Genomic DNA, 26,769 nt, shown 5'->3' with positions numbered 1-26,769 from the left:
CTGCTGGTCTTTATCTGTAAAATGGAACTTCTGTAATGTCCTGGCAGTGACGTCGAGGCTATTAAAAAGACTAAGAATGGCATACACTAAATGCTCTGTGGGTAATCCAGGATGTGCTCAATGCATGGTAGTTTTTCTTATTATATATTTTAACTCCCCCTTTTTTCATATGTTCCCTGTGTTCTAAGCTTAGAGAGACTCTATGCTGTAAAAATTAAGTCAGAATGCAAAGACAAGGGCATGTACACACAGAAGATGCTTTCAAGTTCTCTTCTGCAAATATCTTTTCTTCTTTAAGGTAGAAATCTCTTGAGAACAGACCTTCTGAAAAGTGGCCACATCTTCCCCTCTGAATTGTCAGAGGTCACAAATGATCATACTAATAGCCAAGTATTCCACACTGCAAAAGAACAGGGCCCACCCCTGTAAATGGCATGTGGACCAGGAGAAACTTGAGTTACGTGAAATCATCGCCTATTAGAGTTGAAAAGATTTTGGGGATGACCTGATTTCACCCCTTTATAGTACAAGTTTTCTTCCTAATTTAGACTCCACCTTCATTCTTAAAAGATTTAGATACATAGTAAAAGGCTGTCCTGTAAATAACATAGTTGATAGAACAGAAATTCAGAGAGGTTAAATGACTGCAAAATAGATACAACATCAAGGACATGTTTACGTGTGGGAATGGAGTCATTGTGCTGTAGGCTTAGAGAAGTTCAATATGCAGAGCTCAGGTTCAGGTCTAGGAGATAAGGCTGACCAGAGTCAGAAGTGAATGAGGAAAGGGTGAGGAGCAGGTATAACTTCAGTAGCTGCTATGGAAATTGTTCTTACTTGCTTTTGAGGTAGAGAATTCTTGAGCCTTTACAATTACTTAGTGCTGACAGACCTTCACTACAGGGGCAGTAGAATTTATTCTTTCTAGTGAGCTGCAGAATCAAGACACGTACAGATAACAAAAGAGATATCAGTAAGTCCTACAGTTCAATGACATGAATCTCTTTACAGTCATTCTCCATTATGTTTATTCCCTTTATATTCCACATTGGTCAGCTTTTCCACCCAAGTACGTGTGTTGCTAGTTATTGAGTCTTTACAGAATTTGGCTACCTTCCTACTAATCTCAGTACATGGATAAAACCTTAAATTTATTTTTAGCCAAGTCTGTGGGTCATTTTCAAGACTTTATCCTTTTCTAGGAACTTTTGAAAACATGGGCTTTAACAAAGACAATTCCTCCTTTGAGGGCCAACTAACAGAGTCATATTCACAGTGACTTCTTCTAATCATTTCCATCTGAGCAGCTTTCATGTGCTTCGACTGTAGCAAGAAATAATAAAACAAGGTATTAGGGTATGAAGTAAGTCATCTTTGATGTTTCCAGCCTGAACTTTCTGTACCTAGTCCTTTTTCTGCCCCTTCTCCAAACACATTTCAAGGTGCAGTTACTTAGCATTCTGCTTACAAGGCCTTCAAGAAAAAGGTCATCAATTATTTATCCTTTTTTTTTTTTTTGAACTTCAAACCCTCTCTTTCCAAAGGTTGAATCTATATATAACCAGTTTTGATCTAGAAAATGACAACTGCATTATAGTTCAATCTAATAGTAATGGCATCTTGTACTTTATTGGTAACTGTGAAATAAAAATAATTACCTTGTATTTTGAGTGGAAAAGAGGCTTAGATATGATATATCTCAACCACTCTTCCATTTAATATGCTCCACATTTTCCTTAAAATCAGTAGTAGCCAAAACTAGGTGCGGTGGCTCACGCCTATAATCCCAGCACTTTGGGAGGCTGAGGTGGGCAGATCACCAGGTCAAGAGACTGAGACTATTCTGGCCAACATGGTGAATCCACGTATCTACTAAAAATACAAAAATTAGTTGGGTGTGGTGGTGCGTGCCTGTAGTCCCAGCTACTCAAGAGGCTGAGGCAGGAGAATCACTTGAACCCAGAAGGTGGAGGTTGCAGTGAGCCAAGATCACACCACTGCTCTCTGGTCTGGCGACAGAGAGAGATATCATCTCAAAAAAATAAATCAATGAAAGATAAATAAAATAAAATAAAATAAATCAGTAGCCAAAGAAACCTAAAGCCCAGAGTTGCTTTTGGGAACCTAGAGGTTTCAGGCTGCCTTAGAGTCTCAATCTGCTAAATTTGATCATTCAGCATGGGAATCCTACTCATATCTCAATTTCTTGGCTACATCTACAAAATATGCTTCTGATCTCAGGAAAGAAACCTGTTAAAATGTGCTATCAGGCCAGTTGAGCAATGGGATTAGAGGCTCATAGGTGAAATTTTAATGACTTTATCAATCATTTAGACCTCCTCATTTGCTAGCTAAAAGTAATTTCATTACATCATTTGCATATTGGGTGAACATGATTTGAAACAGCACTTGAGTCAGCAAGATATTTTGAGTGCTGGTACTATGTCCATTTCTCTGGATAGTCAATAAGCCACTTTGGCTGCTTCAACTTTCAGTTTGAACTTCAGAAGCATGGGAGAAGGGTTTTAGGCAATTCCAGAGACATTAGGGTCATATGATCAAGCCAGAAATTCAAAACACAGAAGGAAAGAGTCATCAGCAAATCAAGTCACTGTTTATCAGGAATGATAGAGCACTATAATTGCAATCAACATCCCAAAAGTGAAAATCTGCCATCTGTTTGCCTATCTGTCAGTCTGTCTGTCCGTCCAAACATCCATCCCCTACTATTTTTGAAGGCACTGCACTAGGGATTCTACATACGTAGAACAAGCTCCCTGCTTTCAGTGAGCTAAGGGTGTAGTAGAAGGACTGAGTGAAGGCACGAAGAGCAAACTATAGAAAGATTAAGGTGGTATCCCAATGATACCACGCTAATATTTGGGGGAAGTCCTTAAAGAGAAGCAAAATGCAAAACAATCACCAGGAAGAGTTACAAAGAGCTCCTGTTGCTCTGAGCCAGAAAGAGCTTGGAGAACATGCTGTGGATGCCTGTTGTTAAATCAATATGCCTTTTCACCTCCAGATGCTAAACCAAGTAAGTTATTATTAACAGGTGGAAAAGCTCGCTGGCTACCACAGTTTGTCTTTAAACAGGCAGAACTTTCTAAAAATTGCACGATATAGACATTTCAATGTGGAAGTTGTATCAGTCTTGGAGAATTCTAACTTTGACTATTTTTATTTTATAGAACCTTACACAGAAAATTTAAGGGAAGATCTGCGATAAGAAATAGCTAGTACAGAAACAAAAGGTGTCAAGGACACTAAAAAAGCTTAATGTGATAGGAATCGGTAGCAAAGGTCTATGGGAAGTTGAGAACAATTACAGATATCATTTGTACACAGGAAATAAGTACAAGATTCAAAGGAGATCTCACAACCAAAATAGATTTTAACTCTAGTATTATCATTAGTGATTTTTATGGTATCATCTCCTAATTCACTGCTTCCATTATTTATCACATGGCCAATTTCTTTAGGTACTGACCACAGATGTTTACCCCATATGCTCATTACGTTTTGTGTTTGCATTTTATGAAATAGAACAAAATACCAAAGCAGCTTTGAACGGGCTGAATTCTAAAATTTGCCACTTATCTAGTTTCAAATCATATCTCTTTCCACAGAACTAAAAGTAGAATTCAAGACCAAAAGAAACCAGCAGCCAACGAAATGGGAAATTGCCCGGGATACCAACCATCCTGTTTTCTCAGGTCCCTTCATCCAATCAACCAAGAGAAAAGAGAGCAAATCCAGCAGGACTTACTTGCTGGTGATGGGGTGCTGCATCCACTCGGAGGCGGATGTCCATGAAGGCCATGGAGAGGAGGCAGGGAAAGTCCTCCGATGACAGGTGGAAAAAGTAATGGGTAGGGTGTGGCTGGATAGTGAGTCATGTGTCCGTTCACTGCTGGGACCGGACATGCGTGGCCGCTAGTGGTCATGTTTCGGGCCTCACAGAAAGAAAGGTGCTCTGGAGCAGGAATACATCACTCCAGGTCTTGAACGAAAGTGAGGGAGGTAAATGCACTGTAGGAGTTGAGGCTGAGCTGTGTTCTGGGCCAAAGTCAAGATGGTTCAATTGATGACTTTGCTTCTTCCCAGCACGGCTTTTCCGCCTCTCATTTTGTTACACTGATTACAGGAAGGATGCTTTCGTAGTTCAGCTTCTCAGTTCAAGACCGGGGCAACGCTAGCACCTTCAATTTTCAGAGCTGTTAATTCTGTAAGAAAAAAAAACAAAAACATATGTATATATCACAAAGAAAAAATCACTCCCTCTTTATCAAGTTATTACACAAAACATTTCCAATACTAATCCAGGTCTCCTAATTCCTTGTCTTCCTACAGTTACTACTTCCCAAAGAGTGTTAATTTTCTTTTCTCACATTCTAACATAGACTACAACTTTTACACAATTTAAAAATAACTGACCATCTGATATTAAATAGCAAAACCCTCCACTCCTATGTTATTTCGCTGTATCACTCTGCTTAATTTTTCTCCATGGCAGTTAAACAACTTGATATATTACATGTGGGAGTGTTTGTTTTTGTCTGTCTCCCCCATTAGCATGCACTCACCAGGAGGGCAGACTGTTTTTGTTAACCGTTATGCTTTAAGCCCCTACAAGAGTACCTGACAAAGGAGAGACCCTGAGTATGTATTAGTTGAATGAATGAAATTTTTTTCTTGCTTTTTTAGGGAAACTATTTAACGCTATTCTAACTGATATGCTTCCAAATTTTACTTCTTTTATATGAATAACTTTGGATTTTACTGTGGCTATTTGAAGTCATGTAGCCAAGATAAATAAAATTATGGGAGAAACTATAACCTAATGAGAGAGAGTAAAATATTATGTATCATTTCTTTATTATCAACATCTTTCACAGTTGTGCATCCATCTATCCATCCATTTGTTGACCCATTTGTCTGTCTATCCAATCACCTACTCACCAATCAAATCTCACTATTATGTGCCAGGCGCTAATGTAGGAACTAGAGATATATATAGTGCCAAAGAACACTAACGTGATTTCTGCCTTCACTGAGTTGCTAGTTTTAACAACTTTTGATTAAGGTCATATTGTGAAAGAAGTCTAAACTGCCCATGATCCATGAAGGACAATCCAGAGACGCTCAACACCTAGGATTCCTTGAGATTGGCAATAGAAGAAGCTTAAATTCTAGAGCAGGCTGGATGTAAACTTCACAGCCTCACCTTAGACCTGATAACCAATATTAATTAGAAGCTCCCAAACTCTGCCCACTGAATGGCAGCCTCTGAACGTATTCATGTGGCACACACACACACACACACAAAGAGAGATTCATGTGGCACAAAACAAGAGTACTTCAAGGCCAGAATAGAGCAGTTGTTAAGAGCATGATTCTAGAACCAGTCTGTCCAGCTCAAATAATTCTGCCTCTCAGGTAATTATTTGTCCTTTCAATATGTTATTTTTTTCCTATAAAATAAGAATACTAGAATTTACTTCAGAATGGTATTGTGAGGATTAAATGAGGTAATACAACAGAAAAACAGTGCCTGGTATATAGCAAACATGAGGTAAATAGTAAACACTTGGTAAAAGTTTCTATTAACGTTAACATGTTTGTTATGTCAAAATAATATGCTTCTCACAACAAGCTTGCTGGAATAGACAAGAGGTTTTGGGGTTAGGGCAGGGAGACTATATTATAGTAATCCCAGCAAAAGAATATTAGGATTAAAGCTTATATCCTTGAAGTAAGGAAGCAAACAAGGGACCTGGGTGAGGTTGAGAACAATCACTCATTAAGGCTTCTTGACTTCAGTTTGTGAAGTGAGTCGGTTTGTTTCTTATAAACCCCACAGTGTTCTAATCAAATATCATTTTCACTGGCTATTTACCACATGTGAGGCACCTCACTATAAGCTCTAACCCTTCTAAGGCAGATATTTTTTATTTTCCAGATGAGAAGAGTAAGTCTCAGGGAGTTTCAGTGAATTTCCCTCAATGTCACAGAGTAAGCCCTCGGTAAGCCAGAATTTGAATCACCTTCTCTGCTCTTGCCCCTCTGCCAACCTAAGCTTATGTATCTTGAACGCCAATGTTATGCTGGTTGTACTCGACAGTGGAAAAACTCAGTGAGCAGTTGTGATGTTTGCTTCTGTCCTCACTCAGATGACATCTGCCCCAGGGCCTTGAATCCCCGGCCTATTAATATTAAAAACGAACAGTGTCAACAGTGAGACCATATGGTCCCAGGCCCCCTAGTACTCCGCTGAACTTACAAAGGAGATGACATTGCCGGTTAGCTTATACAACACACGAACTCTAAAAATCCCCCCCAAAATATCAACGCCTTTTTCAAACTTTCTAACTACAACTTGTTTCTCTGATGAAAAGAAAGTAAACAGCCTCTGAATCCTTTTTATCTCAGAGGTGCTTTCGATGCTTATTCTTCTTAAAAGCATACATTATCCAATATATTCAATAGTTTTATTTTGTAGTTTGTAGCAAATTAATTAGAAAATAAACAATACCATTTAGTATTTGCTGAGTTTCCACTCAATTTGATTTTTAAATCACACACAAAGCACAGCATTGTTATAAATGGTCTTTCTATCTCCATTTGACAAACTACCTCATTAACTGGTGGAGCTGACAGTTCAGCAAACCCACCCCCGCAGGGCACAATTCTGATTTTTAAAGCTGTTTGTTTGTTTTTTTTTTTAACCAACCAGGGACTGGTTGGGAAAAAACCATTATTCCACCCTCAATAATCCTTCATTTCTCTTTGCTTTCAAACACTGCAGATTGTCAGCATCTTGCCTGTCTGGTGGAGAGGTCTGGTATCATGTCTGGGATTTTTTTTTTTTTAACTACTTATACTGATAATAGGCAAAAAAAAAAAAAAAAAAACCAATGTGTCGAGAAAATCCCGACATTAGGTTGGTGGAAAATTGTCTGAGCAGTCACTGGGTCTATGTTCACATATGTGACTGATTAAGGCTATTCCTGGAAGCAGAGAATTTCCTTTGTTTCAGGCTTTTAGAAAAAAAGATTAGCAGTGCTCTTTTTTCTTTAAGCTTGATTTGAGTTTGGGCTCATCTGGGGTTCTTTCCTTCACCACCTCAGGCAAAGCAAACAGGAGCTGGTAGGAAGAGAGGAAGGAAGCAGAGACTGGGTTAGAAGGTCTTGGATCTACCAGCCAAGAGATTCTCTGGGTATCAGTTTCAGATTCTGTAAAAGGGGTCAAGTGAAGAGAAGTAGGCTTTATGTCACGTTTCTCAAACTGCATTTTCTAGAAAATAAGTGAAAAAAAAAGATTAAAATAATTGTTTGCATAGTTCATACTGTTATGCAATAATCTGCCTTTGATAAACAAGATGCCAGATAGGAGGAAGCATGATTGGTTTACTCACTAACCGCTTGAATGATACATGCACATTTAGTGGTGGGGTCTTGGTAATCTTTACAAATCTTAATATTTATGCCTGTGTCTATGATATCTTATTAACAAAATATTTTTCTGCACACCTATGTATATAATTTTTCTCTAGTTTATTATTTTGGTTCTATGAAAACATTTTAAAAGTAACATTTGAGTGATTTTCTATTACATTTCATTCACCAGACGTCGTTTTTGCATTAAGTTTAGCTCAAATTTGCATGTAAGTTTCCAACCTTATACTTCTCAACAATTCAAATTTATTTTATAAACATAATACTTACAACATGATTTTTAAAAGTCAAATAGCTTCTTTAGATCAGTGATTCTCAAAGCGGGTCCCTCAGCTGGCAACATGAGCATCACCAGCAAACTGGTTAAAAATACAAATTCTCCAGGCCACACCTGAGAGACCTACTGAATCAGAAACACTGGAAAGAGCCACCCCTCACCTGCGTTCTAACAAGCCCTCCAGAGGACTCCGATGCAGTAACATTTGAGAGCCACAGCTCTAGACATGAGGTTGGCAAATTTCTTCTGTAAAGAGCCAGAAAGTGAATATTTGAGACTGTGGTTCATACAGTCTCTGTCACTACTCCTCGACTCTCCTGTTGTAGCAACTGATTTGGCACAAAAGCAGCCACAGAGAATCCATACATGATTTGGTGTGGCTGTATTCCAATAAAGCATTATTTATAAAAACAGGCGGCCTGATGAATTTGACCCATGGGCCATGGTTTGCTGACCCCTGCTTGAGACTGATAAAGAATAACAGCTCTCTATCCTTCCCATTCTTCAGTTCCCCTCAGAAGCAAGTACTTCCATTTCATTTTTTTTTTTTTAAACAAGGTGTCGCTCTGTCACCCAGGCCTGAGTGCGGCAGCACAATCACAGTTCACTGCAGCCTCAACCACCTGAGCACGAGCAGTCTTTCCACTTCAGTCTCCAGAGTAGCTGGAACTATAGATGTGTGTCACTACGCCCAGCTAATTTTTGTATTTTCTGTAGAGACGTGGTTTTGCTATGTTGCCCAGGCTGGTCTCGAACTCCTGGACTCAAGTGTTCTTCCTGCCTCAGCGTCCCAAAGTGCTGGGATTACAGGTATGAGTCACCGTGCCAAGTCAAAATTTTTTTTTATCTATTGGTTCCTACTATAACTCTCTTAAACTATTGCTCACACACAGAAACCTCTTTCTCCTCTTACTCCCAACATAATTTTATCACAATTTTAAAAATAAAAATCATTTACATTATATTTACATTATGACCAGATAAATATCGTTACAGTTGAGTTATGTGATATACTGCATTTATAGTTTTCTTATAAAATTGTTTTTTTCCTGGAGTTAACAGCTTTATTTACATAATTTGATTAGTCTTCTTTGTATCTGTGAATAATTCTTTTCTAAATCTCTAACAATTTTGTCTGACATGTCATGTGATAGATGAATTCCACAATCGGAGACATTCTTCCTGCTCCAGGGCTGACTGGCTTCTTTCCTAGCCACATGCACTGATGTCAGACTAGGACTTTCTATTATTGCTTCTCTCTTTTTTCGGAATCCCCATTTCCTGAAACTCATGTCTTTCTTTTCTGGCTTTCTGCAGTTGGGTAGCTTTTTTCCTAAGAGTTTTCTGAAGGATGTTATGTGGGAGGTAAATTTTTTGAGACTCTGCATGAATTACAATATTTTTATGCCGCACTTCACATATGTTTAACAGTTTGGCTAGGTATAAAATTGTGGATTAGAAGTCATTTTTTTTAAACAGAATTTTAAGTATGGTGTGCCATTTCCCCAAGCTTTTTACATTGCTTTGGAAAAGTCCAGTATTATTCCGATTTCTGATCCTGTGTGTGAGATTCTTCCATTTCTTGTACTCTTCTCTTTAATCCCAAGGGTCCCTTTCCTTGCTTTATTGTGTTATGCACTTGGTAAATGTATTCAATCTGCTGACTCAAGTCCTGTTAGGAAACATTTTATTTTACGCTTCCTTTGCTAATATCTTCCTTAACTTCTATTTTGCTGTCTCCATTTGGAAATCTTATTTAGATGGTAGACCTTCAGAATTGATTCTCTATATTTTCTATTTCCACTTCATCCATTTGTTCTCCTTTCTGGAAGATACCCTCACCTTTAACTTCCAATTACTCTATTGATTTTTACATTTGTGGTAACACATTTTTAACATCTAAGAGTTTTTCCTGTCTTTTCTTATTTATACATTGTTCTTTGTCATGACTGCCATATATTTTCTGATTTTTTTTTTTAGGATATTAAGAACAGTTCTAGGTGGGGCGTGGTTTCTCAAGCCTGTCAACCCAGCACTTTGAGAGGCTGAGGCAGGTGGATCACTTGAGATTAGGAGTTTGAGACTAGCCTGGCCAATCTGGTGAAACCCTGTCTCTACTAAAAATACAAAAAATTAGCCGGGCATGGTGGTGTCTGCCTATAATCCCAGCTACTTGGGAGGCTGAGGCAGGAGAATCAATTGCTTGAACCTGGGGCGCGGAGGTTGCAGTGAGTCAAAATTGTGCCACTGCATTCCAGCCTGGGCATCAGAGCCACACTCCATCTCAAAAAAGAAAAAGAAAAGAAAAGAGAGAAATGTTCTTTTCAGTGTTTTATTCTGCTTTCTATATTATTGACTCTTTCTCTTCACTTTTTTTCTGTTTTATTTCCATTAACATTAGACGTATTTCTCATTTGTATTGTCTGCCAAATTCTCTAGTCTGTCCATTCATATTCAAGAGGAAGTTTATTGCAAATTGTTCTCATGGCTGAACCTTGTCAAACGAGTGAATTTCATAAAAAGTTATATAACTGCTACATTTATTTCATTGTGGGACTCCCCAAATGTCAGATTTATGGGCTTTTTATTTGGGACTCTTGGATAACTCCATTGAGCAATCCTGTAAGCATCTGCCCAGGGTAGGGTGGAAAGAAACAAACCTTATGAAAGACTCTCGTATTTGAATGGAGGAATGAGGCTGGGGCTGCTGGCAGACTTACTATGACATATGTGGTCTTTCACATCTTCCTTCAGTTTTCAGTCCATCATTACCACCCTATGGTATATTCATGCTTGGTGTCTAGAACTCAGTAACCCCTCTGCTTTAGTTTCTTCAAAGAGTAGATTTACCTTTCTTACCAGGGATGGTTACAATAATCAAGATAAAATTGGTAGAGGAGTGAATTTATCTTCTGCTTACTTGGAACAACAACCAATTTTCCTTTCAATCATCACTTCCTTGTTTCAGGATAGCTGGTGCCTCTGCTCTCTGGGACTGGCCAAGATTCCACAGCTAGTATCTCCTTGCATCCCCTTTTCATCTTCTTCTTTAGACACTTAGCAATCTGCTTTCAGTACTTTGTTCATTTATTCGACACTGCACATTTGCTCTCCATCTTCCAAAAAAGTTGGTGCCATCTCTTGTCAGTGATTAGCATCACTCATGTTCTTGTTACCTTTGATGATTTATACTTTTTACAACTCTTGTCATTTTAGTGAAGATTTGAGAACAGGAAAAAGTGCATGTCTTTTAATCCATTATATGTCACTGGATGTTCATTAAGTTTAAAAACAAGAGCTCTGTGGTCAAATAAGTTTGGGAAACCTACACTGGATGATTCCTTAACCTTTTCAGCTCTAAATGTCTTCTCTGAAGAGGGAGTTAAATAATAATTTAACTATGAGGAAACGGTTCACTCAAGACCACAGCTGAGACAAGATTAAATCAATAGCTAAATTGGTATTCCCTTGTGGCAAGAGAAAGGCAGTAACAGCACCAGTCTGAAACTGAATAATAAAAAAGTGAGATTTGACCTGCCCTTATGGACATGCCATGGGGCTGTGTCAAATGCTTCTACAAATATAAATAAAATAAAGATGGGATTTGGCTTGCCTTAGACACACATCTGCAAATATAGTGGATAATGTCAAATGCCACTTAACACATTGATGACTTGATATGTGCTTTCTTGAAGACTCTACCTTGGAGAAAGGACCGTTATTAGAGTTGGCCTTGAGACACAGGAGCTAAACACTTTGACATGGTGAGAAGTGTTAGTTTTACATCGTGCTGCCTTCAAGAGTGATCCAAGCAACAAAACAGACAAGACTTTTGGAGAAAATGTATCCATTTCCTCTGGCTGCAATTTACTCACACCATGGCTGATGTGGCTAACATATAAAACAGAAATAAGTGAAAAGAGAGATTTTAAAATGTCTTGTCATAGAGTACAACAAATTCTTTTGTACTTCTTTAGCTGATTTAGAACTTGGTGTGGGGAAATCTTTGCTTTGACAGGCACTACATAAATATTGCCATTTTTCCCAATGTATTTTAGTTCAGACCTCCCTATTTAAGAGATTGCTTCCAGGTAATGCCACTTAAAATGTCTCAAATGCATTCAGCCAAATACCTGTTTTCAGCAAAAATGCCAGGCTCAGCACAAATCCTGTCAGTTGCTTTTGCTGCTGTTCTTGATAGAAAAGAAACATGGATGTAAAGAAGTCAGTTTTGCATGCCTGGTGGTTTTGCAACCTCTCGTATATTCAGCATCCTCATCATAAATATTGCTGATAAAATTACTCTCAACCTAAAGAGAAGCCACAATGGAAAAACTTGAATTTGGCCAAAAAGGAGGCATTTCTTACTTCAATTTGGGAATAAAGGAGAAAGAAGAGAGTAATTTAGAGGAAATAACACAAAGGAGTCTTAGACCACCAAGTGAGGAAGGATGAAATCTAAATAGCTTCCTCTGCATCAGGAGGGGTCATTTGATACGGTAAAATCTTTTTTAAGAAGCTTATAAAGAATGTCCTTGTATTTCTTTTTAGGCCATTTAAAAAAATATGTAAGATTCCATCTGCTAAAGAAACAAAGTTCAAATATGACTTTCAGAAAAAGCAATAGGCAGAAATGCACATATGTTACAATGTATAAAACACTAAGATTTCACTTCTATCAACTATGAGAGCAGTAATGTAAACAGGGGTTTTTAGGGAGTCATTCAACCCAAAGTTGTTACATCTGCTAGCACTGCACACACATGCTGAAGTCAGGCTTCACCTAAGGTCTTTTCATGTAGATTCCCAAACATAAGGTGTAGGTGTAGATGTATTGGACTAAAGGTCTGCTGGTACCATTGCTTGTCTTTGAGAAAAGTGGTAGTAGGCAACTCCTTGTACAATAGTTTCCATGCTACATATTATGGAATCCTCCCAAGCCAAGCAGAATGACTGGCCTAGGATTTGGTTCTCAAGGGAAATTCAGTTATCTACAAGATCTACAGGCTGGCAGGAGCCTGTGAGACAGTGTAGAAGTAGTAGTGTGCCCAGTGGGAGTCTTCACATTGGATGTTGACCCATCTATCCTATCAGAGCCTTGCTGTTGATTGGTTTTGAATGCCTAAGACACCAAGAAAGACACACAGAGAAGATGGGCATAGAAATGGAAATGTATACAGAGAAGCAAGGTGGCAGAAGCCATGAGACTAGAGAAACCACGTGTAAACAAGAGACATGAGAGAGAACAGAGAGGCAAGGTACTGATAAAAACAGACAAAACGAGTCACAATAGCTACAACTGTGCTTCTGAGTCAGGCTTTAGTGTCAAGAACAGCATTCTAGACATTGTGAGGCTGGTGTCTTTAACCATTGAAACTGGTTTGTATTTTTTCTTTCTTCTTCCTTAAAACAAACTCCAAAATTATCTCTCTAGGCCTTAGATCCCAGAAGGACCATACTAACCCAGTACTTAACTGCCCCTTTTAAAAGAGGAAGGTGGACAATCTTCAGTTGACTGTGATTACAGACCGTGACTGAAGGTCGACCTCCACATTGAGATTAAGCCTGATAGGTTACTGAGTGGGATTAGGAAGTGTTCATTCATGAATGACACAGTGCTGGAAAGAACAAGACAGAGACACAGCTGAGATTCCTGGGCTGTTGTAGTTTATAATTTACGATAGAGAGTTAAAAACAGACACAGCATACTTGCTATAGTCAAACTCAGTATGTATGCATATCCATTTTTATTTGAAAATAACTTTATGGAACATTTATTCATCTTATAAAAGAAAAATTCACGTAATTAAAACCATAACAGGGTCCCCAAAGTAGCAGATTTAAATAAGTATTTAATATTTAAATATTACAACATACCTATAATTTTGAGGGGTATATCTATTCTAGAAAATGAGGTCTAGCCATAAATATATTTTTAACAATTTCATTCATTTGAATTTAAAAATCAAGACAACAAAAAAGCAAGAATTTTCAAGGTACATTTGAGTTATTTGTGGTCCAATAAATGAGATGGCCACATAGTTCCACATGTCAGGACTGTCAGAGTCGCCACAGAATGTCAGGTCACTGAACACGTGGGTTGCCCATGCTTCCTCTGCAGTAATGCTGGCCTTCCCACCTGTATGAAGCAGGTTAAGCTCACCTTAGGAGTGTCCTATAATGGTAATCAGGATCTCTAATAGCCTTGCTGCTCAATATCCATTGGGCTATGGGTGATATCTGGACCCATTCTCATCAATTTCTTAAGTGAGATCACTTGACCATCCTCCAACACTCACCCCTACTACCTTCCGGCTGAGGTCAAAGATAAAATACCTAGTTCTTTCCAACTACCTTCTCCCCAGTGGCCAGACTGTATCCTCATGCTTCTAGGATCTGCATTTTTATGTCAAGCCAGGCAGCCAGTCTGGGACTGTCACCACACAACCCTGACCTACCACCTCTGTCTGCACTCACTGTAGCTTGGTCTGTTCTTCATCCACCATACTCAGCCCCTTGGAGAGGAATCAGTACCCATTTTGGATACTGTGTGACACACAGTCAGTTCCTTTGAGAACAAGACCTATGGCCAGGGAAGTTACCATACTCAGGTCTTCTCCTATTCCATGCTCTTTTCATTCCCCACCACCTTTACCTCCTGAGGTCAAAAGAAACATCACAACTGAATTTAGTAAAATAGAGTTTTCTAATTGGTGTACCAGAAAATGGATTAGAGGTATGCCTGTGACTTTTCCCAGTCTCTAGTGGCTTGGTGGGGCCTGAGAGTGAGAGAACGGGGCCCTTGACTCAAAGAGTCCATCCCTTAGCACTCTTTACTGACCACCAAGGGCCATGCAAATATTAATTTCTGTGTTCCTTGATGTGGAAAAATGTCAGAAAACACATTAGAATTATGATATTTCATAAGGAAGGCAAGACCAAATGCTTTTTTTTTTTTTTTTTGAGATAGGGTCTTATTCTGCTCAGGCTGGTGTGCAGTGGCATGATCTTGGCTCACTGTAGCCTCACCCTCCCAGGCTCAAGCAATCTTCCTGCCTCAGCCTCTTGAGCAGCTGGAACTACAGGGAAATCGCCACCATGCCCAGCTAATTTTTTATTTTTTTATAGAGACAGGGTTTCCCCATGTTGCCCAGGCTGGTCTCAAACTCCTGGATTCAAGCAATCTGCTCACCTCAGCCTCCCAAAGTGCTGGGATTACAGGCGTGAGCCACCACACCACAAATAACTTTTCTTCAGGTGTGAAAGAAATGTCTAGTTTCTGTATTTTATTTAAACCAGATTTGATTGGACTCTAAATCCTTATCCTGACACATAATAGGAAATTCAGCCTACTGTTAGGGTTTTCTCCCTCTCTCAAGGTTTTGCAACAGAGAGATATGCAGACATTGAAATGCTTTAACGTTGCTGGTGAGAATGTCAAACGTTTCAGCCACTTTAGAGAACAGTTTGGCAGGTCCTCAAAAAGTTAAACACGGAACTACCACATAACCCAGTAATTTCACTTCTGGGTGCATATAGTCAAGGGAATTGAAAACATGTCCACATAAAACCTTGTACACAAATGTTTATAGCAGCATTATTCACAATATCCATACAGTGAAAACAATCCAAGTGTCCATTAATTGATGAATAAACAAAATATCGTCCATGTATACAAAATTATATTGATTGAACATAAAAAGGGAATGAAGTAGTGATTGTGGATGAACCTTGAAAACATGATGCTACAGGAAAGAACCCAGACATAAAAGGCCACATATTATATGTTTCTGTTTATATGAAATGTCTAAAGTAGGCAAATCTTGAGACAGAAAGTAGATTAGTAATTTTCAGGTGCTAGGGGGAGGAAAGAATAGAGGGTGACTGCTGGTGTGTGTGGAGCTCCTTTTTAGAGTGGTCAAAATATTCTGGGATTAGATTGTGATGATGGTGAACTAATTTGTGACTATATGAAGAACTACTGAATTGTGCATCTTAAAATGGTGAGTGTTGTTATTATTTGAATTTTATCTTGATAATTTAAAAAGAATGACTGGGTGTGTGGTTTGTGCCTGTAATCCTAGCATTTTGAGAGGCCAAGCCAGGAGGATTACTTGAGACCAGGAGTTTGAAGCCAGTTTGGGCAACATAGCAAGACCCTGTTTCTACAAAATAAAATAAAATTTAGCCAAGCATGGGGATGCTTGCCTATAGTCTTAGCTACTTGGGAGGTTGATGGGGGAGGACTGATTGGCCCCAGGAGGTTGAGGCTGACTGAGCTATGATCACACCACTGCACTTCAGCCTAAGTGATGGAGGGAGACTCTTGTCTCTAAAAAAAAAAAAAAAAAAAAAAATAGGTACATACATACATACACACACACACACAAACCAACCCACACACCCATCCCTGGGGTTGGGTTCTCAGGCCTCAGTCCACACAGGTTCTGCTGATATATGCCAAAGGTGTGAGGCCAGATTGTACTGTGTGTCTGTCTGTCTTGGTCTCTGTACCCTGGGCACAGAGTCTAGCCTTCCTATGGGTACCATACAGCCTCTTTCCCTGGAAGGTTCTAATATCCACAGGGCTCTGCCAGGGTTAGGTCTTAGTCCTCACCATGCATACATTCCATGGGTCCCTTACCCTATTCATCTTCAGGGAATATCTAGAAGATACTTTGTTATGAACTTGCATCTGTTATTTAAAATATATTCAACATTTTGGAAAAAATAAGTGAATAAGATACACACACAAAACTAGCTCTGCAAAGAGATATGCACAAGAATATGTACTAAGAAAAGTGGGAAGGAAAAATGGTAGAAGAGAATGATGAGTGTTTTACATTTATGAGCCAGTGGAGACCATGATGAAAGTATGGAGAAGCAGAAGTATCATTAATTTATAATCCTACATTAACATTAAAAGCACATGGAGTTAGGCCTCTGTGAAACAGAACCAGCAACAGTAGACAGCAGAATGGCCCCCACAGTGTCCGTTTTCTAATTCCCAGAACCAGGCAACATTACCTCATATGGCAAAAGGACTTCGTAATGTAATTAAAGTTAAGAATCTTGCCATCAGCCAGGTGTGGTAGCTCACACCTGTAATCCCAGCACTTTGGGAGACTGAGGCAGGAAATCACTTGAGGTCGGGAGTTTGAGACCAACCTGGCCAACACAGCAAAACACCATCTCTACTCAAAATACAATAATAATAATAATAATAAGATGGGCACGGTGGCAGGTGCCTGTAATCCCAGCTACTTGGGAGGCTGAGGCGGGAGAATCACTTGAACCCAGGAAGCAGAGGTTGCGGTGAGCTGAGATTGGGCCACTGCACTCCAGCCTGGGTGACAGAGCAAGACTCTGTCTCCAACAAAAAGTAAAAAAAAAAAAAAGATGATACTGGATTATCTGGTAGCCCAGTGTAATTACAGGGATTCTTACAAGAAGGAGGCAAAGGGAGATTTGATTCTAGAAGAGGAGACGGTGATGTGATGGAAGCAGAATTTGGGGTGATACGCTTTGAAGGTGAGGAAGGGGCCAAAGACCAAGGACTATGGGGCAGCCACTAGAAGCTGAAAAGGGCAAGGAAACAAATTCTCCCTGCAGATCCTTCTGAAAGAATGAACCCTGGCAGCACCTTGACTTTAGCTCAGGGAAGCTGATTTTGGACCTCTGACCTCCAGAGCTATAAGATAATACATTTCTATTTTAAGCTTGTAGTAATTTGTTATCATAACAATAAAAAACTAATACATCAACCCCTGCTGAACCTCAAAGGACATAATCAAGAGCATGAGCCACAAATACTGACAAATTATTTCTTCTGGATTCAGTAGCCAGGTTTTTTGTTGCTGTTGTTTTCCACACATAGGGGAAAATCCAAAGTGTGGTGTTGGGTAGTGAGAGAAACTTGAAGATGCTCACTGCTGGCTACAAAAACTCCCTGCAATGCGGCAGCAGAGACAAAGCCACATGATATCAGTTCTATAAAAGGCGTGGGTTCTAGAAGCAGCCAGGGGTCAAGGTCATGTCAAGAGGAAAGGTAAGAGTGTGGTAATTTTATTGGGAAAGTGTAGCCATTCCTGAAAAAGTATTTAAAATGTGCATTTGGCTATTTTGTTTTCTCTACTTTGCCATGTGGAAATTATGTAAGGTCATTTATTTATCTGTAGCCTTGAAGCTGTCCTGAAAATTGCCAGCGCCTAGAGATAATATATGATAGAGCTATTTCATCTGAAATAGATATGATGGAGACAGTTAAACAGTTACAGGAAAGAATGACAGGGTTCTTGCACCAATGTGTGAGTTTATAGAGAGAAGCTGAAACAAAAATATCAAATCTCGGCGTTTTGTTTTCAAACTTTTTGTACTCAAGAATTTCCTTTACTGTCTTAATTAGCCTGTGGTTTTCAAGATACTTGGGAGGAGAAAGAATGAGTAGTATCCTCTTTCCCCAAAATAAAGATGTGTCTGAATTATCTCCCTTATTCTCTTTGTGGGTGTTGGGGGTGTCAGTACCTAGAAGAAAAATAAAAGCTTAATCTCATTTGAATACTGAAATTTGGCCTCCTCACATTAGGAAATGACATTTTAACTAATTCCAATGCTTTCTTCTCCCTAATTCTGGCAGCTTGACTATGTGGCCTCAACTTCCATTCTGAGACCTGCCCCCTTTTTTGTTGTCAGAAAAAACTCTAAAAGATGACTGAGAGATCAAAGAGGATACAACTGTTTTGCGTCATTCATCTGAATGAAGCCATGTGTGCAATATGGGTAAAAGGTATATGATCATGTAAGAAGTCAACCAGAATATATTTCCAAGTCGCACTTTTCCTTCCAGACAGTCATAGTATGTGACTTGCAACTTATTCAGATGACGCTATTACTCAAGACACTTTTGGGCTAGGCGGGGTGGCTCACATCTGTAATTCCAGCACTTTGGGAGGCTGAGGCAGGTGGATCACCTGAGGTCAGGAGTTCGAGACCAGCTTGACCAACATGGAGAAACCCCGTCCCTACTAAAAATACAAAATTAGCTAGGTGTGGTGGTGCATGCTTGTAATTCCAGCGACTCATGAGCTGAGGTAGGAGAATCGCTTGAACCTGGGAGGTGGAGGCTGCGGTGAGCTGAGATCGCACCATTGCACTCTAGCATGGGCAACAGAAGCAAAACTCGGTCTCAAAACAAACAAACAAACAAAACAAAAACAACAAAAAAGACACTTTGGAACACTTTTCTTGGGAGAAATCATCACTAGAGGAAATGGGGCAGAGACATTGCTATATTCTCAACAAATATCATTTTCTTTTCTTTTCACTTACACAGCCAAACAGTATTTCCCAACTTCTTCTGCAACTAGCTGGGGGCATAAGACCAAGTTCTGGCCTGTAGAACATGGGTGATGTGATGTCTTCCACTTCCAGGCCTAGTCCCCCAAATCTCCTGCAGAATTTTTCAGGCTCTCTCTTCTCTCTATTGCTGACTGAATGCAGAGGGTTCAATACAGAACTCCGAGGACCTAGAAGCTATCAGAGCCTCTACTGGGAAGAAGCTTGCGTCCCTGAATAGAGTTGTATGGAGTAGAGCCTTCCTACCAACCTCCACTGGATGATGACGTTAGTGAGAAATAAATCTTTATTATATTTAGTTGCTGAAATTTGCAGATCTATGTTATAACCAGACTAATAAAGTCATTAATTATATAAAGATAATAATTTCATGACTTTATATTTGTACTTCAATTTTTGATATTCCCAAATCTTCTCTGCCCCTATTGACTACACTTTCTTCTGAAATTATTTTTTAAAGCAAATATATCTTAAGGATGAAGAGTTACCACCTCCCCCTGAAAACTAATACTTGCTACAAAGGCAATTAAAAAACAAGAAGAATTCAAAGGACAATCTGATCATTAGTAGCACCGCTGATATAGGTCTACAGCTTCTTCAAGGATCATCTTGAAAGCCAACAGCACTCGTTTGAATTTATGGGAGAGTTTATAAGCAATTGTAGCAAAGAATGTAAGCCATGGAACTATTGAAAAATAATACTTTTCAATGATTAATATTTAAACAATTACAGCATTCTAATAATTGGAGCGTGACTTGGTTGTCTATGTGGTATAAGGTGATGGTGTGATCTCTCAAGTGAAATTATGGTAGCCAGTCCCCAGGATAAAGACAGGGGAAGGAAAGTTTGTAAGAAAACAGAGCAGTATTATCTTGATAGGCTGGCTGGTAATACATGAGCAGTAATGTTTCTTAGCTGCTTATGCGTTTGGGTAGGAAATTATGTTTAAAGTAGTTTAACTTCATTGGTGCAAATATTACATTATGGGGGAAATTGCTATTTATACATGTGCATTCTTTCGAAGTCAAGATAACCACACTTCGGAAAAGTTATTAATTCAAAATGTGTCAAATTACAGACATTCTGGATAAACAATCATCTGCTGCATCAGTTGTGGTGTGTTTGATTACAGCTGGTCAGCACATTGCTTTGTGAATTCACACCTTGCAAATAAAGAGGAGAGTCTTATTCAAGGAAACAAACCATAGCAATCAAGTTTCTGTTAGAGGCAAAGAGTAAAATCTCAACTTGAGTCTCAGCTTTCTGATTTTAAAATGAGAAAATAACAGGACTTAGCACACAAATTTGTGAAGAACATCAAAAGAGTTAATATAGATGCTTAGGGCTGGGCATGGCGGCTTCTGCCTGCAATCCCAGCACTTTGGGAGGCCAAGGTAGGCAGATCGCTTGAGGCCAGGAGTTTGAGACCAGCCTGGTCAACATGGTGAAACCTCATCTCTACTAAAAATACAAAAATTAGCTGGGTGTTGGTGGTTCATGCCTGCAGTCTGGTCTCTGGAGGCTGAGGCTGGAGAATCACCTGGGAGCTGAGGTTACAGTGAGCTGAGATTGTGCTACTGCACTCCAGCCTGGGTGACAGAATGAGACACTGTCTCAAAAAAAAATAAATAAAATAAGTATATATATACACACACACACTCACACATACACACACACTCACACATACACACACACACTTAGAACAGTGCCTGGCACTAAGGAAGCACTAATTATTGTTAATACTATTAACATTGTTAATTTTGTTAATATTGTTGACTCTATGAAAATACCTGGTAAGTTTCAGCATGTTTAAGCCAGTTCACATTCACACATAGCTGGAAACAGAACAAAACACTTTTTTCCCATATTTGTTTTGAACAGATACCTTGTTTCCTGTATTATTTATCTATTCATTTATTTATCTCAGATGTATGTTTATATGCATACACATATATACATCCTTTTTTAGAAGTCAAACTTCTTGACTTAAAAATTAATTTAGGAAATTTATTAAGAAAATGACAAATGTATGAACGTGGTCATTATTTCCGCTGACTGAGGTTTTACAAGTGCCTGCTACAATCGCTAGCCTGACCTAGCTCCAATATTTCAGCTGTCCAGTTACCCAGAAGTTTAACTCAAAGGCCTGCCACATTCCTAACTATTGTGTCACTGGAGCAATCTGCTAGAGACAGCACCTCTTTCAGCCTTGTTCTAGTTAAGACTCAGCCTGTTTCTCTATTGCTTAAACTCTTTCAGGAGGGAAAAAAAATCTGCCTAAAAATTCCTCTGGGCCAAAATACAGCCTTGGGCATCTTATGCCAAGAAGGACTCAAAAATACTGGCTGAGGCATTTTTTGAATGTGTTGTAGGAATGAGAGCATCTCCATTTAGACTCTGTGCACATTTTTTTAAATAACTGTTTTGTTCTGTCTCTGTGGACAAGCACTTTAAAATTAGGATTAAAATTAAGTGAAAAGTCTAAATGCTTTTTTTTTTTTTTTTTGCAGTTGGGGTAGAATTTGTGTGATTAGAGTCAGTTAAAATGAAGGGAAATTAATAGCAAGAAAGCATTCACTAGTGATGTGAATGAATGGCCACATTTCCATGACATTTTACTGCATCCACTCAAACAGATGGGATTCCAGGGCTTACTGGCCTCTGTTGAGATGAATGAGATTCCACAACTATTAGCACATTGGCATAGAAATGGGCTGAATTCAGTTGCAGAGGCATTCTTACAGAAACAAAGAAGATCACAAAGCTACCTTGTCCCCAGTGTCCATCAATACAGACCCATTCGTTATCAAATCCCATTCATTCCCGCTAAAGCTACATTCAGTATCAGATGACATTCTTCAGGCACCACAAGGAAATTCTGAGGATCTGATCATCTATTAACTACTATTGATGCTGATGTGGCTGGTTTGGCTACAGAAGACCAAACAGCACTCTCACAAATGGTGATGCAAGTAAAAAATTTGCCAGGCAAAAAACCAAACACACAGAGAAAAAGCAGACTCACCAATAAGCAAATGAACTAAGGCCTCCTGTGTTGGCAAAGGTCACCCAATACATTGAAATTCAATGAAGGGGGTTTTAAGTTAAGGAAAACAGGCGAGCACCAGGGAACCTATCATGTAAAAAGGCTGGGAACCAATGCCCCCTTTCCTACAGAAAGGAGCCAGCATGGGGTATGCTTTGCAGATGGGCTGGGGTAGCAGACAGGCTGCAGAGCACATCTGGCACACAGGTGTATGGCCTTGTATTCCTAAGCCAGCCATCAACAGTCATGTGGAAAGAGTCCTATTGCTGTTTTGGGTGGAAATCAAGAGGAATTGTAGCTAAGAGATCATAAAGCTTTTCAAAAAAAAAAGTGTGTGGGTCCCAGCCAAAACATTCTTCCTCCAGATTATATTTTTAATCCACCTACTTAATTAACTAGCTCCTCAGTGGATCAAATGATATTAGTGAGTTAGAGTAATATTGCCACTGGAGCAGCCATTTAATTCTAGCAACTCTAAAGCAAATTATTTCATAAATGGATAGTTTATTCAATTCTGTTCAGTTCCAATTCAATTCTGAGCCCCTTCTATGACCAAAGCACTGAGATAGACCAGTGAGGGAGCAGAGGAAGGGAGGAGCAATCCCTGCCCACAATCTAACAGCGGAATAGCGACTGCTACAAAATAATAGCAATATAATGCAAATAAAGTGTACGTGGGCTGGGGTTGGAGGGGGAAAGAGAATTAGCCCTAAAAGGGAGGGTGATCCCTTTCATGACAGGAAAGCAGAAAAGACATGATAGAACAGAGAGCATGGAAGAAAAACGTTAAAAAAATATGAAAGAAAAAAAGAATTGAGCAGACAAGACAGATATATTGGGGAAGCAGTATTTCATTTTAGATGGAATATAATGCATATGGGAAGAGAATAGTGATGAAATCTAAATTAGAGAATGGCAATGAGAATAAATAACAGAATTAGATGTGAGAATGATATAATGTTAACAAGGGATTGAATGCATTGGGCAAGTTTCATGAATAATTGCTATGTGTTAGGTTCTACATTGGATGTTGGGATACAAAAGTAAAAGGCATGCTCATGTCACCCCCTGCTTCCTCCCAAGTAGCTCACAGTCTACTGGCGAAAAGATAAGCCTTTGGGGTTGTCTCCATGCTCAGATGTAGGTAGGTGCCAGTATTATGAAAGCACACAGGATGCACAACTAGCCAACAAAGGACTGGTTGTGGAAAGGTGACAACTGAACTGCGCAAGGGTCTTCTGCACAAAATATAGAAAATGCAAACTCTGAGCCGAGGAGTATTAAGAGATTGGAATGGAAAGGAAGGATCTGGATGTAAGACCCTACACATGTAGTTTGGGCGACCGGACTTTTCTCCTGCATGTACCCACTGGTGAGTCATTGGAAGGTCTGAAGCAGGGACATGACATTGTCAGATCTGCAAAGGCCACTTTGGCAGCTGTGTGGAAAACAGATTGGTAGCAAAGCTTTGAGGCTGGACAACCAGCCAGGAGACTATTGCAAGGGTCCCACTGAGAGGGCCCAAGACTTTGGTCTCCGCCATGATGAATCCAAACAATATTAATGAGGGTAACATGGATAGAATAAGACATAGATTGGACATGGGATTAAAGGAGAGTCAACAACGAAGGCTGACTCCAGAATTCTGGTTTTAGAAACCAAGCAAATAATGGTGCCCCTTCAGCAAACTAAGGAACTCAGATGGAGCAGAAGGCTTCAGAAAGGATGAATGTAGTTTTGGATGAGTTAATGGAAATGCCTGTGGAGCATACTAGCAGATACATCCATTAGCAACAGTTGATGTGAAAGCAAGTCAAATCATATAGAATAAAAGGAAAAGTCAAAAAGGTATGTTTAATTGTATAACACAACATAGCTGGCTTCTTCAACATCCACGTAGTCAGAGAAGAGAGTGATTTGGAATGAGCATAATAAAAGTGAAAAGCATAAAAAGATAAAGTCCAATGCAAAATGCTTTAATGTAGTGTGAATTCTCTGCATTCTTCATGTACCTCTTTAGAGACAATATATTCTGTAGAAGCCTCAGTAAATGTCAACAGGATCTGAGCTCCAATTTGCCTGGCTCTTTTATTTAATAGGCCCTCACTGAGAATATTGTGAACAGAATATTGTGCTAAGTACAATGCACAATATTGAGGAAAGTGTGGCAGAAAGACAAACATCACATGTTCTCACTTATTTGTAGTATCTAAAAATCAAAACAGGGCCGGGTGCGGTCGCTCACGCCTATAATCCCAGCACTTTGGGAGGCCTGTGCTCTGACCACAGTGGGTACATAATATGCACTGTTAATGTATATTAGGCCTGACTGTTGAAAAACAACATTCTTAACTACAGTAGCAAACTATTTATCAAACAACTCAGAAGGCTTTCACATTGTTTAATTATAGTTATGTATTCTTATTACTGTTTTATATTGGCCCAGTGCACACAGATACTCAAGGTGAGACTTTCCAACCCTAACCTCACTAAACTGTCAGCATCTGATCAGTCCTTTGGTAACAGCAGAAGTTGTACAAATGGACTGAAGTCAGTGTATTTTATGGCGGTAACTCGATAAAGAAATCATCTCTGCATGTTCTTCGTAAGGAATGAGATTTTGAGCCACATTTTGGCAGACAGCTCATTAGTGACATTTCTGAGGACTAAGCTGATTTGGAAACTACTTGTTAAGAGTCTGGCTATGACATGCACAAAACAACACTTTTGTGTGTCTTTGTGTCTCTGTGTGTGTAATTGCTATACACGTGTTTCCTGGTGAAGGATCAGTATTCAGGACAACTCTACTGAAAACACACACACACACACACACACACACACACACACACTCTGCTTCTATTACTGGATTGGTTTCGATTATGAATGTTGGGTAAGCCATGAAGAATTCCGTGAAAGTAGTAATGAATAGCGCTTATCAATAGATACAAAATTATTCTGTCCTTTTCCCCTGGGGAAGTTCATTCGTTTTTTTCTTTCAAACCGTTTTTCACGGTTCTACTTGAAATAATATACAGAAGAAGTTTGTATCAACCACTGCAGTCCACATATTTTTAGAAGTTTTAGATTTTCTTGCAAGCATCATCTGGCTAGTGGCTCCACCTGACCCTATTTTGTTTATGAATTCTGATGAGCACATAGGTCAAAGCATTACTGCTCTAAGTAGCATCTTAAATGATTTTAATACACTCCCATAAAAGGTCAGCTGCCAAGACTCACAATTACAGACTCCAAACTATAGGAACTATGTAGAGTCTAATATGTAGAGCCTTTAAAAATATTAAACAGTTTAATGTACCAGGCTGGTTGTATTATTGTGTATGTATTATGTGTACCTAATTTTATAATTAAATATATATTATATATAAACACACAATATATGTGTGTTTCATGGAGTAACATATTTTTTCCTTCCCTGAGTGCAGTGTTTAATTATATTAAATGAAGATTAGTTTACTACATTTTAGTTCCTTGTAAATAAAAGAAAAAGACAGTCAATAATCATTTTCCCCTCACAGTTTTTCCTTGCCACAAAATAAAACCTCTCTGGACCCGAGAAGAACAGAAAGTACCAACTGCTAACCTGCTTTATAACATAATATTTTGTACCAACTTAAAAATATGTTAACTAGGTTTGCTGTGGAAAATGGTAAAATTTTAGCCAAGTTTTCCTAAAATAAAAGACAAGTGAGTTGAAAGCATAGCAATTCAAAATCAGAGAAAAAAACAACTCTACCGACATCCACATGTCTGGAGAGTATTTAAACTATTTCACTTTATAAACTTCAACGGGAGATGTGATTTCTGGTGTTCTGGCTTATAGAATCACTTGGGAATGAATAATTCATAGGCTTTTTACCAAGCCTCAAGTGTAAATCAGTCAAATATAGCAACATGATATTCATACTGAATTTTTAAGTACTTAAAACATTTAGATGGAAACTTTTTCTTTTCAAGAGAGAGGGAAGAAGAATGTCATTTTCCCTCTGCTCACGTTGCCCAGGCATACTTTCATTTTGTACTTTAAAAAAAAAATCTATAAAAAGGGATTTAATTAAACAATAAACCAGTTAACAGTAGCTGAAGTGAAGAAAAGCCACAAAAACTTTCTCAGTGTTATGTTTTCTGTATTAACATACTGATGTGAAACTAAACAGAAAAAGCAATCTAATAACAAACATTCCTTTGAGACGTGTTCAGGGAGCAAAAGGACATCCACTTATTGTTCCGCCCATCCAATTGGTCCATATATGGCAATAAAGGTACAATAGACGGAAACAGGAAACAGACTGGCACATCTGTAGTATCTTATTAGCAACTAATGGATATCTGAGAAGAACACGCATATAATGCTGAATCGTCTGTACCAATCTCCTAAGCAATTACTCTTAATTAGTGGGTTCTGTTTATAGATTCAACTTAGTGTACCCTTATGCATCAAAGAGACGAAGGCAGCTGGAGAAAGAAATGACGCTCTTAAAGGAAAAGTATTACAAGATGTTGGCGGATTTCTTCCTGGTACAGTGAAACTTAATGTCTTTCCCTGCCCTGGTGTTAGGAGGGGCTTTCTCTTTTGTGAACGATTAAAGAAAAGAGATAACAAAATTTCTAAGGC

The 26,769-nt window shown here is 38.9% G+C and overlaps 1 protein-coding gene across 1 annotated transcript in view; it reads right to left on the bottom strand.

Annotated features, from left to right (window-relative positions):
- The window catches only part of RARB (retinoic acid receptor beta), a 550,096-nt gene that overhangs the window by 426,962 nt on the left and 96,365 nt on the right, over positions 1–26,769 (bottom strand). Inside the window, exon 2 of the mRNA XM_017893406.1 lies at positions 3,770–4,226. Within this exon, the coding sequence (XP_017748895.1) occupies positions 3,770–3,947 (178 nt within the window). The 5' untranslated portion in view covers positions 3,948–4,226. The remainder of the gene's footprint in view (positions 1–3,769; positions 4,227–26,769) is intronic.

The sequence above is a fragment of the Rhinopithecus bieti genome, unplaced genomic scaffold, assembly GCF_001698545.2.
Source record: "Rhinopithecus bieti isolate Rb0 unplaced genomic scaffold, ASM169854v2 scaffold_23460, whole genome shotgun sequence".
NCBI classification, from domain to species: domain Eukaryota; kingdom Metazoa; phylum Chordata; class Mammalia; order Primates; family Cercopithecidae; genus Rhinopithecus; species Rhinopithecus bieti.
This window is presented reverse-complemented; position numbering and strand designations above follow the sequence as displayed.